A 13,357-nucleotide genomic window follows, 5' to 3' on the forward strand; every position below is an offset into this window, starting at 1 on the left:
CATTTTTTCTATTTCCAGTTTGCTGCTGCATCCTGTGCAAATCCTGTAATTCATAGTGTAAGAAAAGAATGAGCATTTCTACAGTTTTACGGATGTTAGGGGAATGGTTCACAGTTGAGCAATCCAGATAAGGTTCAAGGGAAATAGAAGATATGCTGTCATATATGCTTTAACGAGCCTGAAACTAAACATCATGACAATGTCTTTTCAGTCTATTAATTATCATGTGTTGCGAGTAAACACAAACATCAAATACTGCTTCAGACCAACTGCATGCCAAGAATGTAGGTAGTGCTGTGCTTGCTTCCCAGTTTCTCTAATGTCTCAGGCTGAAGCGCGTAGTATCTCTGTACACAAAACAAAGGTTTTCCTATTTCTAAGTAGGGACATAAACTACCTCAACAGCCTTTGATTCTATTCTGGGGCAGCAAGCTGATGTAAGCCAAGAATTTTGCTTTTGTTTGTACTAAAGGAATTGCAGGTTTATTTGATTGAATGCATCCAGTAAATAAGCAAACCTATAAAGTTACAGTGCCACAGAAACACTTCCTAAAATTATCCATGGATAATATGCTAGAGCAAAACAAAAGTATTTGGGCAAAGAAAATAAGCTACCAAAAATGAATGTATCACATTAATGTAATGGCAGAGGTTTTGAGAGGATTTCAAACAAAATTTAAGTTATAAATGTGGCCAGAAAAAGATACAAATTTTATTTTATTATTAAATTCAATTCTTAACATATTTTTTAAGAACACCCCCTTCTAGAATGTGCAGATCTGCAGCATTTTTAGTATATTAGTAAGTCTGAATTGCTGTGATTTTAGCCTTGTCAAGGTTTGTGAGAAATCACGTCTGCTTTAAAATGAACATTGTTTTCTCTTGTGCTATGATAAGATTTCTTGATTTCAAATGCAGGAAGGAATCTGGGGTCAAGGAAGAGTATTCTACTTAGCATGGCAGATGCACGGAAAGAACTTTAGCAGAAGAATATTGATGGATAGTATTAATTATCCTGCAGGCTGATCATGACTAAATATTTGAAAGGCATAAATATTCCCTAAAGCATAAGGGAAAGTGAAAGCTGTTCCTCGGGGCTCTCTGAAGCTGTGATCAGGTATGGAAAATAAATGTGAAGAGCAGTGCAGAGCACCTTTGCCTTTATATCTCTCTCAGTTGCAACATTTTTTTGCAAAGTGCATTTCTGAACCTACTCAGGGAGTAGTTCATAATTAAAACTTTTTTTCTGTCAAGGCTCTTCCAAGAAATCAAAACTAGAACCCAAGCCAAAATAAAACGCTTGAATCAGTTTCCCTGTCCCACTTGCTGCACTGACCCATGGTGGCACAATGGCCAAGCTGTACAAGCAAATAGTGCAGAGGAATAGGAGCGTATCCGCAGGGTGAAATATCACGCTGAGGACCCATTGTCTACACTAAGTGCATTCCAGGAGGCTGCATTTCAGACTGGCTCTAATCTGGCCCTGTGTTCTGAATACCTTTTTGTTGCTAGAAGAGTGTTTCTGGAGCATATCTTTTAGCTTAATTTCAGAGGGAAGCTGGCGTGCGTGTTTTGGGACTGCTCCCCACCGTGAACCTAAGCAGGAAAAGTGGGAGGGATCTGGTGCCAACCTACAGTGCTAAGGTAGGCTTACTCTTTGCACTTACTATGGCAGAGGGAGTAATAAGAAGTGGAGATAGAGCATGGACATTATTTAAACCAACCTGACACCACAAGCGCAAAGGAAACTTCAGATTTATATTTGCTGATTGAACAACTGTGTGTGTTATGATTGGCATTTGCTACAGTTTGCTGCCTCTGCACCAAAGATTTTTCCTTCCATTGTACTGCCAGTAACAAGAAAAGTGTGGGTGTTCCTTGTTTGTCTCAGGAGAAATGTAGATGACCTACATTAAATTGCTAGAGGAAGTGTTTTGAAGCAACCTAGCTTGCTCAGCCCTGAAACAGCAAAAGGTCCCCTCATATTTCCCATCTCTGGGCTTTGCTTCAATGGAGGTAACCTTCAGAGAGGTCCAGCAATATTTCACACAGGTCTAGCTTCTTGGTAAATAAGCAGCTGCATAAGCTGTGACTGAGGCCTTTGAATCACAAGTTGCCTTTAAACACATGGCTTTAAACAAGTTTCTTAGGAGAAGGCAAGGGAAATATACTTGTAAGCTGATTCATAAGGAGATAAGAAAAACTTTGATTTTTTATTTTAATCATTTTTCTTATGCTTTCTTTGCATCTTTATCTCCTACCTGATTCCAAGAGTTTTTGTGTTTCAATCCTCTCTTTTTCTTTCAGTAGATGCCTTTTTGGGATAAACCAATGCAAATGTACAATACACATTGATATCTTCTGTAAAAAGTGTATACCAAGCTGGTATACAGAATCAAAATGAATAGGTTGCAAGAAAGACTGTAAGACAAGAAGTGCTGAACTGAGAGATGTTGGTGAGGAAGAAATACAGCAGTGACCTTAAATGAGACGAGTAGTCCATGAGGCTACAACAGCAAAGAGGGACAGAAGCTGAATTTGGGGAATAGCCAGCCTCCATGAATAGTAATGCTGCCAGAAGTGCCCCGAGGGAAGCAACATCTAGGAGAATTGTAGAATTCAGAAACATAGGGAACTAGAAGACTGTCCATCTTGTTATGTCTGTTACCATTTGTTAAATTAAGAAGTGGCTCTGTCATTGGGGGAAAAAAAAAAAAAAAATTAGATTCTGCAAAATTGTATTTTAAAATCTTATAACATAAACCTATTTAAAAAAAAAAAAACAAAACCTCAGGATCTCTTAAGTAGAGATGGTGGAAAACTGTGTAAAACAATCCAAGCATCACAGTTGTGGAGTGACAGCACTAAACAAGTGAGCCAACAGAAGAGAGATAAAATCACTGGCAGGTCAACATACACTTAATGCCTTTTGCCAGGCCCCAAACTGACTGGTTAAATGCATTGTTTTGTGGAAATCCAGCTCCAGGAAAACAAGGAATGAGCTTATGATTTTGGCTATGTGTTCAGCTCAGAAGCACAGAAGGTATTGCATCCATGGTGTCTGTGACTGCTGCAGGACATTTTTAGCGTTGTTCTTTTTTTTCTGATCCAGGACTTCCCCCAAATACTTGTGCTGAAACTACAGCCAGGGGAATTAGGGTGTAGAAAGGTCAAAGTGATGGAAGAGGCTGATGGAAGATCCTGAAAAAGGAGGGAGGCTGAAGCCAGGAAAATTTCTTCCAGCTTTTTTAGCTCATTCCTGTTGGAAGCTTGTTTACATAAAAAGGAAATGTTTAAATGACTCACTGTCACAGTAGCTATAAACGAAGCTGTTACAAAAATCTGCCAGCTTTTCACTTCTTATTTATTACTCCTAGATATTAATAACTGAAGTTCTTATATGAGCATGAATAATTAATTTGATCTATTACTTGTCACACCTAAGGGCTAGGTTTATCCTGGCATGATACAGCTCCACATAACAGGACCTTACGCTTAAATTTTGTACAATCATAGAATCATAGAATTCTTAGAATTGAAAGGGACCTTTAAAGGTCATCTAATTCAGCTTCTCTGCGATGAACAGGGACATCCATAGATAGATCAGGTCATTCAGTGCCTGGTTCAGCCTGGCCTTGAGTGTCTTCAGGGACGGGGCATTCACCACATCTCATGGCAACCTGTTCCAATGCCTCATCAACCTCACTGTAAAATACTTTTTCATTATATCTAACAAAAATCTCTGCTTTTTAAGTTTGAAAGCATTTTCCCCATCTTCTATCACTAAGACTCTGCTAGTGAGTCTGTCCCTTTCTTTCCTGTAGCCTCCCTTTAGATATTGAAAGGCCACTATCAGGTCACCTCACAGCCTTCTCTTCTCCAGGCTGAACAGCCTCAGCTTTTTCAAGCTGTCCTCATAGGAGAGGTGTTCCATCCCTTGGATCATTTTTGTGGCCCTTCTCTAGATGTGGTCCAACAGATCCATGTCTCTCCTGTACTGAGGACTCCACATCTGGACACAGTAGTTCAGGTGAGGTCTCACCAACACAGAGCAGAGGGGCAGGATCACCTCCCTCACCCTGCTGGCCATACTTCTTTTGATGCAGCCCAGGATACAACTGGCCTTCCGGGCACATTACTGGCTCACGTCCAGCTTCCTATCCACCAGAATGCCAGGTTCTTTTCAGCAGGGCTGTGCTCAATCCTTTCATCCTCCAGCTTGTATTGGTAGTGGATGTTTCCTCAACTCGGGTACACTTCAATTTGTTGGACACTGTGAGGTAGCATATCATGCTGCATGCTAGCAACTTGCATGTGCTTTGTCACCCACTACAGAAGTAGTTGGCTTCTCTAATAGTGCCTTGCCTTTGAACTTTGAGATTTTTTTGGATAATGTCAATGCCAACCATCTTGTATACCACAAGTCAGCTGAAATCTGACAGAAGCTCACAAGGGCAATAGCAGCCCTTGTGAAATAGTAAATAATAGTTAAAAAGCCTCCTTTATTTGGGTTAACTTCAACGAATAAGGGATTCGTATCAGCAATACAGACTATATGCAAAGCCATTCTGAGTATGCCATAAACAAAGACTCCAAAGGGAAAAATACAAGAGAACATTTTGGAGATAGGATTGAATAAAATGAGACCTTGAACTGGGAGCAAAGAAATGCACTGCCTCTCTCTGGTGAGAAGAAAACTTTAATTTAGGCTCCTTTTAATTAACAAGATTGAATTAACAGACTCTATCACCATTTAATTATTCAACAATTGAAAACAATCCTCATGTCCCACAGAAGGTGGGCAGTGCTGTGGGGTAAGGTGCCAATATAGGGAAAGGCAAGCTTCTCCAAAGGGCAATGCAGAGGAAAAGCTTTTGTGCAGCATGCCGCCAGGCATGCAAAAGCTAAAATTCACTCTGTTCAATTATACTACTGTGGAAAAAACAGCAGCTGCAAAACTAAGGTTAGCCAGGCAAGAACAAACTATCACATACATGCAAAGAAAATACATCCTTTTTTTTTTTTTTTTTTTTTTTTTTTTTTTTAAGAAAAGGGATGTTTATAAAGCTTTTTAGATATAAAGATGGCCCACATAGTTTTTGTGCTAAGGTTTGGGCAGCTGAATGAGTTTTTCCTTATTGAACCAGGGGCAGGATTTGCCAAATGCACGGAAACCATCATAAAGGGCTGAAAGCTATGGTAGTACACCAGGCTGGCAACAGAACGACCTAACTGGTTTCATATACAGAGAGTTACCGGCTGCACCAGGGCCTCTGCTGCCCTGCTCCTGGCAAGCCACTGACAAGGCCCTACCTGCCCTGCCTGGGGACACTCCACACTCCCAGCCCCAGGGTGCTGCTGCCCCTGAGGAGCCATGACAGCTAGCATAGATGAGAATAGGGGAAAATGTTCCTTTGGAAATGGATGTCTAAAATTCAACCGAGTGTGTTTGAGGTAGTGAATGAGTTAATGGTTTGTTGGGATGCACTTGTATCTATGAACTGTGTAATAAACGCAGGTATAATAAACCTTTTTAAAAAATTCTACAGATTGGAAATTCACTGTGGAAATTCCCAGTGAAGAAACACAGCTCAGGTGAACCCCCTGATTTACAGGCAACTGAGCTGCAGTCAGTCAGTACTTTGTTTTTGCCTCAAGGGCAGAACAGAGCTGCCTGCTATGGGAGATTTCCACTAGTTGATAGAGATAAGTGGTTGAAATCTGTTCTAAATGTCCAGTCTTACAAAAACTGTAGCTGCTAAGATAGCATGAGGGAGGAAGAAATGCCTGTCTTTTGTGGGACATTTTGGTCAAACGTGGGGACTTAAGCTACTATTGGTAGAGGGAAATCTGGTCACAAAAGCTGGGTGAAGATGCAAGCCGATCCAAACAGGGCAGCAAATCTCACTGAGTACAACAGGCTGGTGGGCTGGCTGAGCGTGAAGTGGCCCAGCACATGCCCAGGTTGTAGTGCGTGGAACCAGGGGGCTGCTGGGGGCAGGGCCTGCTGAGCAGCCACCCTACCACCAAGCACCACACCAAGCAGAGACCTTTGGGGCCAGTGAGGAGGTGGAGCTGAGCCTCCGTCCCTTCCCGACTGAAAACTGAGCCTGCATGCATGTGAGCAGCTTCAAAAGGAAGTAATTTACCTTAGGCACACAATCAGTGAAGGAATTTCCACCGATTAAACGAAAATTGGAGCTGTGCAGCACGGCCAAGTCCCCAGATGTTCATAGATGTATGGAGCTGCGTGCAGCACATCTGTGGGGGTTTCCAAATTCCAAAACAATTGCATAAAATGAGTAGGAAACCAGTTTGGGGTCATTTTCAGAGCTAGGAAAAGTGCTTCAAAAACTCCTTCCTATGAAATACAGATGCTGGAGCTTACAAACCCCAAGCAGGACTGATTCAAAGAATGGGAGAGGAAGTGTCTCGGTGGAGCAACAGCATGAACTGCTCTTCCCCTTCCCCTCTGCTCCCCAAATCCCTCTTCGGACTCCCCTCCTGCTGACAGCTCTTTGCAGTTGCTCTAAGAAAAATCTTAAGCATTTTGCATCCTTTTGTAATGCATTCACGTCGCAAGAGAATACCCATTCTTTCTGTGATATATTTTTAGGCAGCAAAAATCTGGTCCTATTCCGTTGGTAATGGTTTCTTGTAATGTACTGCAATATTTATTTTTTAAAAAAGCACAGGCTGCTCTTATTGGATGGTAGATTCAAAATTCTCTTGAATTTCTGTGGCGTTGTGCTTTGTAGACCTCCATACACAGTAGCTAGATATTGCAGTGCATTCCAATAGCATGGTGTCAAACAAAGTACTCAATGAGAAGTCAAAGTAACTTCATAAATACCCCAGATCTGACTCAGCCCTCCCCAAATTAGGTCTTGTCTGAGTGGGAAAGCTTTCTAGCGCAGTGATTGTGGAAAAAACCTATTCCCTTGGAGCAACTTTGGAAGCACGGTAGTTTGGATGAGAGCTGCAGAGCTTCCACGTAGGGATTTTCACAGTATTAATGGAGTAATTTAGACTACCTTCACAGTGAGCTGGCGCATTCAAGTGGAATCCTCTGCAAAACTTGAGCTGCCGAGTGATGCAAAGAGGTGTGCACTGCACACTTGAGTGGAGAGAACCCGGGAGGCTGCGGGGCATCCTCTGGGCTACCTCATGGCCGGGACAGAAACAAAGAGAACATTTTTCCCTTAAGCTCACTTTTGTAGCAGTGCTTGTAGCAGCAGCTGTGACACCTTGACAAGCTGAGCTGCACACTCGCGCTCACTTCTGGTATCCAGGGCATCTGCATTAGCGCTCCCGTGCTGGAGCTCCCAAAGCAGAGCTGGGACCTGTCTGAGAACAAAAGACTGTAATACTGCCTTTACTTTCTTCGTGGCTGGAACTTAACCTTTTCCGCGCGGAAATCTTCCTGTAAATAAAAATAAGTGTTTTCATAAATGAACATTTCCCACCAGCCTTGCGGAGACGTGCAAAAGGTGTCTCCAAGCGGAGCCCAGTGCGCTCCTAGGTGGTGGCCCGAAGGCTGTTTGAGCCGCACTCCTCCGTCGGGACACACCAGGGCTGCTGCGAGATGCGTTTAATACAGAGCACACTCGCCTCAGAGCCCGGGCACAAAATCGCAACAAACTTAAATAAGGTCTTGCTGCATACAACGAAAGCCTGCAGGTACATATTCTTTAAAGGAGCTCTAACTTTGTCAGGAACTCCTGCCTGACGCCTGCTTTGCGCTTCGAACGGAGCGATCCCTCACCCCGCTCCGGCCTGGGGCTGCGTTCTGGGGGTCGCTGCCCGCGCTGCGGGCGGGGCTCGGCCCCGGCCCCGCCTCTTCTCCTGTCCCTGCTCCGTCGGTTCGGGACGAGGCGGTCCCGGGCGCGGGGCTGGAGCGTGTTGTTGGAGCTGCTGCTTCCTCCTCCTACTCCTCCTCCAGGCGCGAAGAGGTGGGCGGACAAAGGCTGAGGGCTGCCGCCGGTCTCGGGCGCGATGGAGCGGCGCGGCGGCTGAGGCAGCGGAGGGCGGCTCGGTGGCGCCGGGCCGGGCCCGGCACATGGTGCGCGGCGGAGTCCCGGCGCTGCGCTCCGCGGGCGGCCCGAGGGGCACCATGGACAACTTCTTGGCGGAGGTGAGCGCGGGGCGGGCGGTGCGCCTCCCGCGCGGAGCGGGGCGGCTCGGCGGGACGGGATGTCCTGCGGGGTGCCCCCGGCCGCGGCGCTCAGCTCCCGGGGCTCGGCGCTGAGAGGCCCCGGCGACCCCGCTTTGTGAGCCCCGGGGCCGGGGGGCAGCGCGGGGGAGCGCGCGGCGCTACGTAGGAACGCGGGGAGCCGGCGGGCACAGCTGCAAGCTGCGGGCAGCTGTGGACCCAGGGGTGGGGGAGTTTGAGCAGCAAGTTTTAGTGGGCTCTGGCCGAAATGAAATGCTTTTGGAGAATATAACCCTGCCTTGGTGGCGGGCTGCCTGAGCCACGCCGGAGCGGAGGCGGCGGAGGAGCGGTGGGAGCGCCCGGGCGGCCCAGCGCCGCCTCCCGGTCCGGCACCGGGGGATCGCCGTGCCTCGACTCGGTGCCCAACGAGAGGTGGGCAGAGCGTTGCTTCTGCTCTGCGCTGGGCGTAGGAGCCCTGAGGTGGCGGAGCTGCAGGAGGGGGCTGGTGTCAGGCTCCCTGTGCTTTAGGGCCGTTTGTTGGGTGCGTGTTGTTAAGTAGATGTAAAGTCTTCCGATACAAAGCACAAAGGAGTGGCAGTTCGGTCTTGGAAGTAGCTGGAACTTTGCAGTTACCTCGTGTAACTTTAATGGCTTTAAACTAAAAGAGGGAAGACTTAGGTTAGATGTTAGGCAGACATTCTTTACTCAGAGGACAGCGAGGTGCTGGCACAGCTGCCCATAGAAGCTGTGGTGCCCCATCCCTGGAGGTGCTCACAGCCACGTTGGACGGGGCGCTGGGCAGCCTGACCCGTTGGGTGGCAGCCCTGTCCATGGCACAGGGTTGGAGCTGGCTGGGTTTGAGGTCCCTTCCAACCGAAGCCATTCTATGATTCTGTAACTCCATGATCTTGACAACTTCATTATGCCAGGTGAGGGAACGGAATCAAAGGCACACTGCTTCTTGCTCATAGCAAGCACTGCAAGCGGAAGCTTGGCTCTGCTCTGCCTGAACTGACTGTTTTATGTAGTAGTGCTTAACTAACTGCAGCAGTCTGCCTTGTAAATGTAAGGCATTGGGTACAAGTGTGGCTTTGTCCACATGCGTGCAGTGCTTGTGGATAACTGGTACAGCCTGCAGCCAAGCTGGGACTACCGGTGGATGGTGTGCAGGTGTTTTAATGACATCCCTCACTGAAGCAATCCTGCTGTCAACATTTTAAATGCAGGCTAGGCATCTGCTCACCAGGATAGCGATTAAGCTGCAGAACTCTCCTTTGCCCTCGTGGAGCAGCTGCCTTGTGCTCTCTGCACTGCTATAGTCCCACAAGAAAAATAAAACTAAAGAGAAGCGATCTGTTTACCAGAATGGCAATTAGTCACATAAAAGCAACCCATACACCTTGCTGCTTATTAGCTCTTCATTTGTCTGACAACAAAAGTTCTGTCAGGTGCAATAAGAGGGAAGAAACGCAGGATTAACTTTTAAGAAGCCGGAGTTAAGCAGTAATGGCTTTTTAACCCGTGGAGGATGCAGCCCTCACCTTTCAAAGCTTGCAAGCCGTGAGCAGTGTGCCGGCATTAGCCGAGCCCTGCAGAATTAATCTGGGGAGTCATTCGCTCTGACACAAGGTATGGTAGCATGCCCTACATAAAGATGAAGAAGGGAGCTAATGGCTTTGCCTCCCCTGTGAGCCAAAATTACTTGCCCGCAGCAAAAAGCAAGTAAATTTTGCTGGGCTGCGTTGGTATTTCAGCATATATTTATGTTAATCTGTGGCTGCCGCATACAAACTTTGATCTTTCTTAAGAACTTTTGCTCCCTTTCAAGGTGTTGATATTACTTTAAAAGATCAGTAAATATAGCACCTTGACTTTAATCTGCATCCAGAGCCCCACCCGGGAGTATAAACATTTTCCTTCCCTCGCATATGGAAATTGCATATGGAGAATATAACGCACAGTGGCAGAAATGCACAGGGCCTGACCCAGCTACCACAGAACAACTGGTGTTGGAGAGGCTGGGCTGAGCTGCTGGCTGCTGGTTCAGTTTGTGTGAGGCTGACATCCTGCAGCTGCTCTTTATGAAAATATTTACCAACTTATCTGAGAGAATTATTGTCCTAATTAAAGTAGGTTCTGGTGCTCGCAAGGAAGAGGAAACTGGATGAGAGGAGCAGGTATCGGGGCTGGTCTGCTCTTGCTTGGCAGTGACATATGTCTGCTGATACAATTGCCTATTTGCTGAGAAGCTGCCAAGTGAAAAGGTCTTAAAGAGAATTAACCCAACACTTAGCAGGGAGTGTTGCTTGGTGTTACAAGGGAGCCCTGCTCAGTGCACTGGAGATAGGAGAGCTGAGTGTGGCTATAGCACACAAACAACTAGCAGGTGTTCTAGGGAAAAACCTGCACATATTTATTTTTTTTTTCCCTCTGTATTTTTCCATAGCTAGGTGCTGGTTGTACCTACTTATAGTGTGTTATGATGCTCACTGGAACAAAGTTAGAAGATTGCATAAGACCTCGCTTGAACATATATATGTGTGAGCTGTAGAGAAAGCATTCCTGTTGGTACTTGCTGCAGTAAATAAGTGGTAAGGCAGCTCCCAGCTCGTGCTGCTCAGCTGACACCAGGCATAGCAGCTTTTGGTTATGAATCTTGCTATCCCATTCCTACCCATTACTAGTTCCTATCTCTGGCTTTTAGTCTTACTGGGTGACAAGTGGTGCTCTATCTCCAGGTGAACATTGATTTACATCTCCACACCTGTTTTCTAACTCAGCCAACCAAACAAGCAAAAATGTAAAAATTAAAAATTGCTCTCAGTAAAGATTATGGCTCCATAAGTCTGCCTTGGAATATACCTTCCAAAATGCTTATATTGCTGGAAGATATAAAATGACTTGACTTCATAAAATTTAAAATTGCATTTTAAATTCAGAAGAGAAGTTTGGTTTGTTTTGTTTTTTTTTTTGAGAGATTACTTGAAAATATCTTGGGCTGCTGACTGATCTGTGCTAACTTTCGGTGTTTGAAAGAACTGTGAAAGAATATGTGTTGGAATCTGAACTTTTTCAGTATATTTAGAGTCTTATTTTTGTGTCTAAAGTGTTAAAAATGAGATCCCTAGTGAATTAAAATATGGGAAATGTGGATGTGTGCAGTAGAGCCATTTGGATGCATTGCTCAAAACAGCCTGAACAAACAGAACACCTGTTTGATAAACAACCAGGTTGCTGTCTTAAAGTAGAAGTCGGGCTTCTTTCTTCATTGGAAAGTGTATCCCTGCTAGTAGGGGATGTGTGGCGTGAGGGAAGAAGGAAACGCATCACAAGATGAGAAGCAACACAAGGAAATTTCATACAGAAAAGATGGAAGAGGGAAGTTCAAACAGCCTTTTCAGCAGCTGAAGTTCCCATGTCAGGAAAGTGGATGGAGAAGTTGAGCAGGCCCTCTTCTCATGGGGGAACTGCTTTGCTATGCATGTACAGCATGTCCCACTGAGCCGTGGTCACTGGCCTGGTTATGGGAGGTTGCAGACTGCAGGAATTGGTTCGTGTCATTGCTGCTGAGCTTAGAAGACAGGATTTTTTTCCTGTTATTTATCAAAGCTGAAAGAGAGTGGGAGGAGAAAAGTTCTGTCTCCTGCTTCTGTCTGCCTTCTCTCTGGATCTTAGAAGTACAAGGTTTTAAAAGCATCATCATCATAGAGATCCTACTGATGTTTCTCTCGTGTTGTGCACAGGTTTGTTTTTATTTCTAATGATACTGCTGAATCCTCGAGTTCATAAAATCTTAGAATCACAGAATGGTTGGAAGGGATCTCAAACCCAGCGAGCCTCAACCCTGTGCCGTGGATAAGGCTGCCACACACCCGGTCAGGCTGCCCAGGACCCCATCCAGCCTGGCTTTGAGTATCTCCAGCGATGGGACACTACAGCTTCTATGGGCATCCTAACATCTAACCTAAATCTCTCCTCTTTCAGTTTAAAACTGTTTCTCCTTGTCCTGTCATTGTCCTGTTACAATTAGATTGTGTAAAAAGTTGTTTCCCCTTTCTGTTTAAAAGCTCCTTCAAGTACTGGAAGGCCACTGTGAGGCCTCCCTGGAGCCTTCTCCAGGCTGAACAACCCAGCTCCTTCAGTCTCTGTGTGGGACAGGTGCTTCAGCATTCTGATCATCTTCATGGTCTCCTTTGGACTCAAGCCTTTTCAGAGTGACTTCCTTAAGGTGTGCTTTCCACAGCTAAAAGTGTCTGATAAATACCCTCTTTTGGTGGGGAGGGGTGATCCCAGCGTATGTCCTGAAGGAGCAAGCGTTAAACCTCTCCTGGTGGGAAGGATATGGGATAGAAATACCTTCTGAGGCTTTGAGCTTAACTTCAGGGGGCTGTCAGAGGTAGTACCTGCCAGGGCTGAAAGCTCTCACTCTAGATAAGCACCCTAAAGAGAACTTTTCCTGGGCCCAATGGGGAAGAGCCACCATCCTTCATGCGATGACATAGAGCTTAGGTTTCTGAAGGGCTTGAGTGCCATAACCCTGCCAAAGAGTTGTGCTTTTTTTTTTGGCTGTTATATTGGCCACTTTTCAGAAGTTTCTGAGGCGTAAGAACTTCTTTTATTTATTTGTTGTTTCTTAAAGTTTAAAGCTGCTAATTGTTTAGCCAGCAATTATTTTTATGTTGATTGGAGAACATTCTATTTTGAGCAGAATTCAGCATTTCAAAAGGGCTCAGGGCTACTTTGGGTTAGAAAAAAAAACAAAACAATTTTTGGTGGATTTGTTCCTGTAAGTCAGGAAATCATGTTCGGTAGCCCAGTCATCTCCACTGCCTGCTACATATATTTCACATGTGCCTTTCATAAGATGTATTTGTACAACTGAAGCATAGTCATAACTGGGCTGGAGCCTAGCAGCCCTGCTGGCACCATGAACATTGTAAAATGACACAAGAATTCTCTTAAAGCTATAAAGCATAACTGTTGGAATTAGCAATATAGAAGCTTTATGTTGTGCAGAAATAGCTCAAGGTTTTTGGTTGTTTTTTTTTTTTTTTTTCTTATATGTTCAGTCTGATTTCAGCTACAGGAGGGCTGTGAAAACCTCACCACTACAAAAATTATGCTTGCTTCTGTGTATAATTTTTTTACCTTCTGGTGATACGTAATGAAAACGGCTGCATTTATTTATTTTTTTCTTCTCCAGAG

The 13,357-nt window shown here is 45.2% G+C and overlaps 1 protein-coding gene across 1 annotated transcript in view; it reads left to right on the forward strand.

Moving 5' to 3' along the window:
* Positions 1-7,835: 7,835 nt before the first annotated feature.
* Positions 7,836-13,357, forward strand: part of MYO10 (myosin X) — a 151,195-nt gene continuing 145,673 nt past the window's right edge. Inside the window, exon 1 of the mRNA XM_085220426.1 lies at positions 7,836-8,134. Coding sequence (XP_085076552.1) covers positions 8,060-8,134 — 75 coding nt within the window. The 5' untranslated portion in view covers positions 7,836-8,059. The remainder of the gene's footprint in view (positions 8,135-13,357) is intronic.

The sequence above is a fragment of the Meleagris gallopavo genome, chromosome 3 (genome assembly GCF_905368555.1).
Source record: "Meleagris gallopavo chromosome 3, MGAL_WU_HG_1.1, whole genome shotgun sequence".
Lineage (NCBI taxonomy): Eukaryota > Metazoa > Chordata > Aves > Galliformes > Phasianidae > Meleagris > Meleagris gallopavo.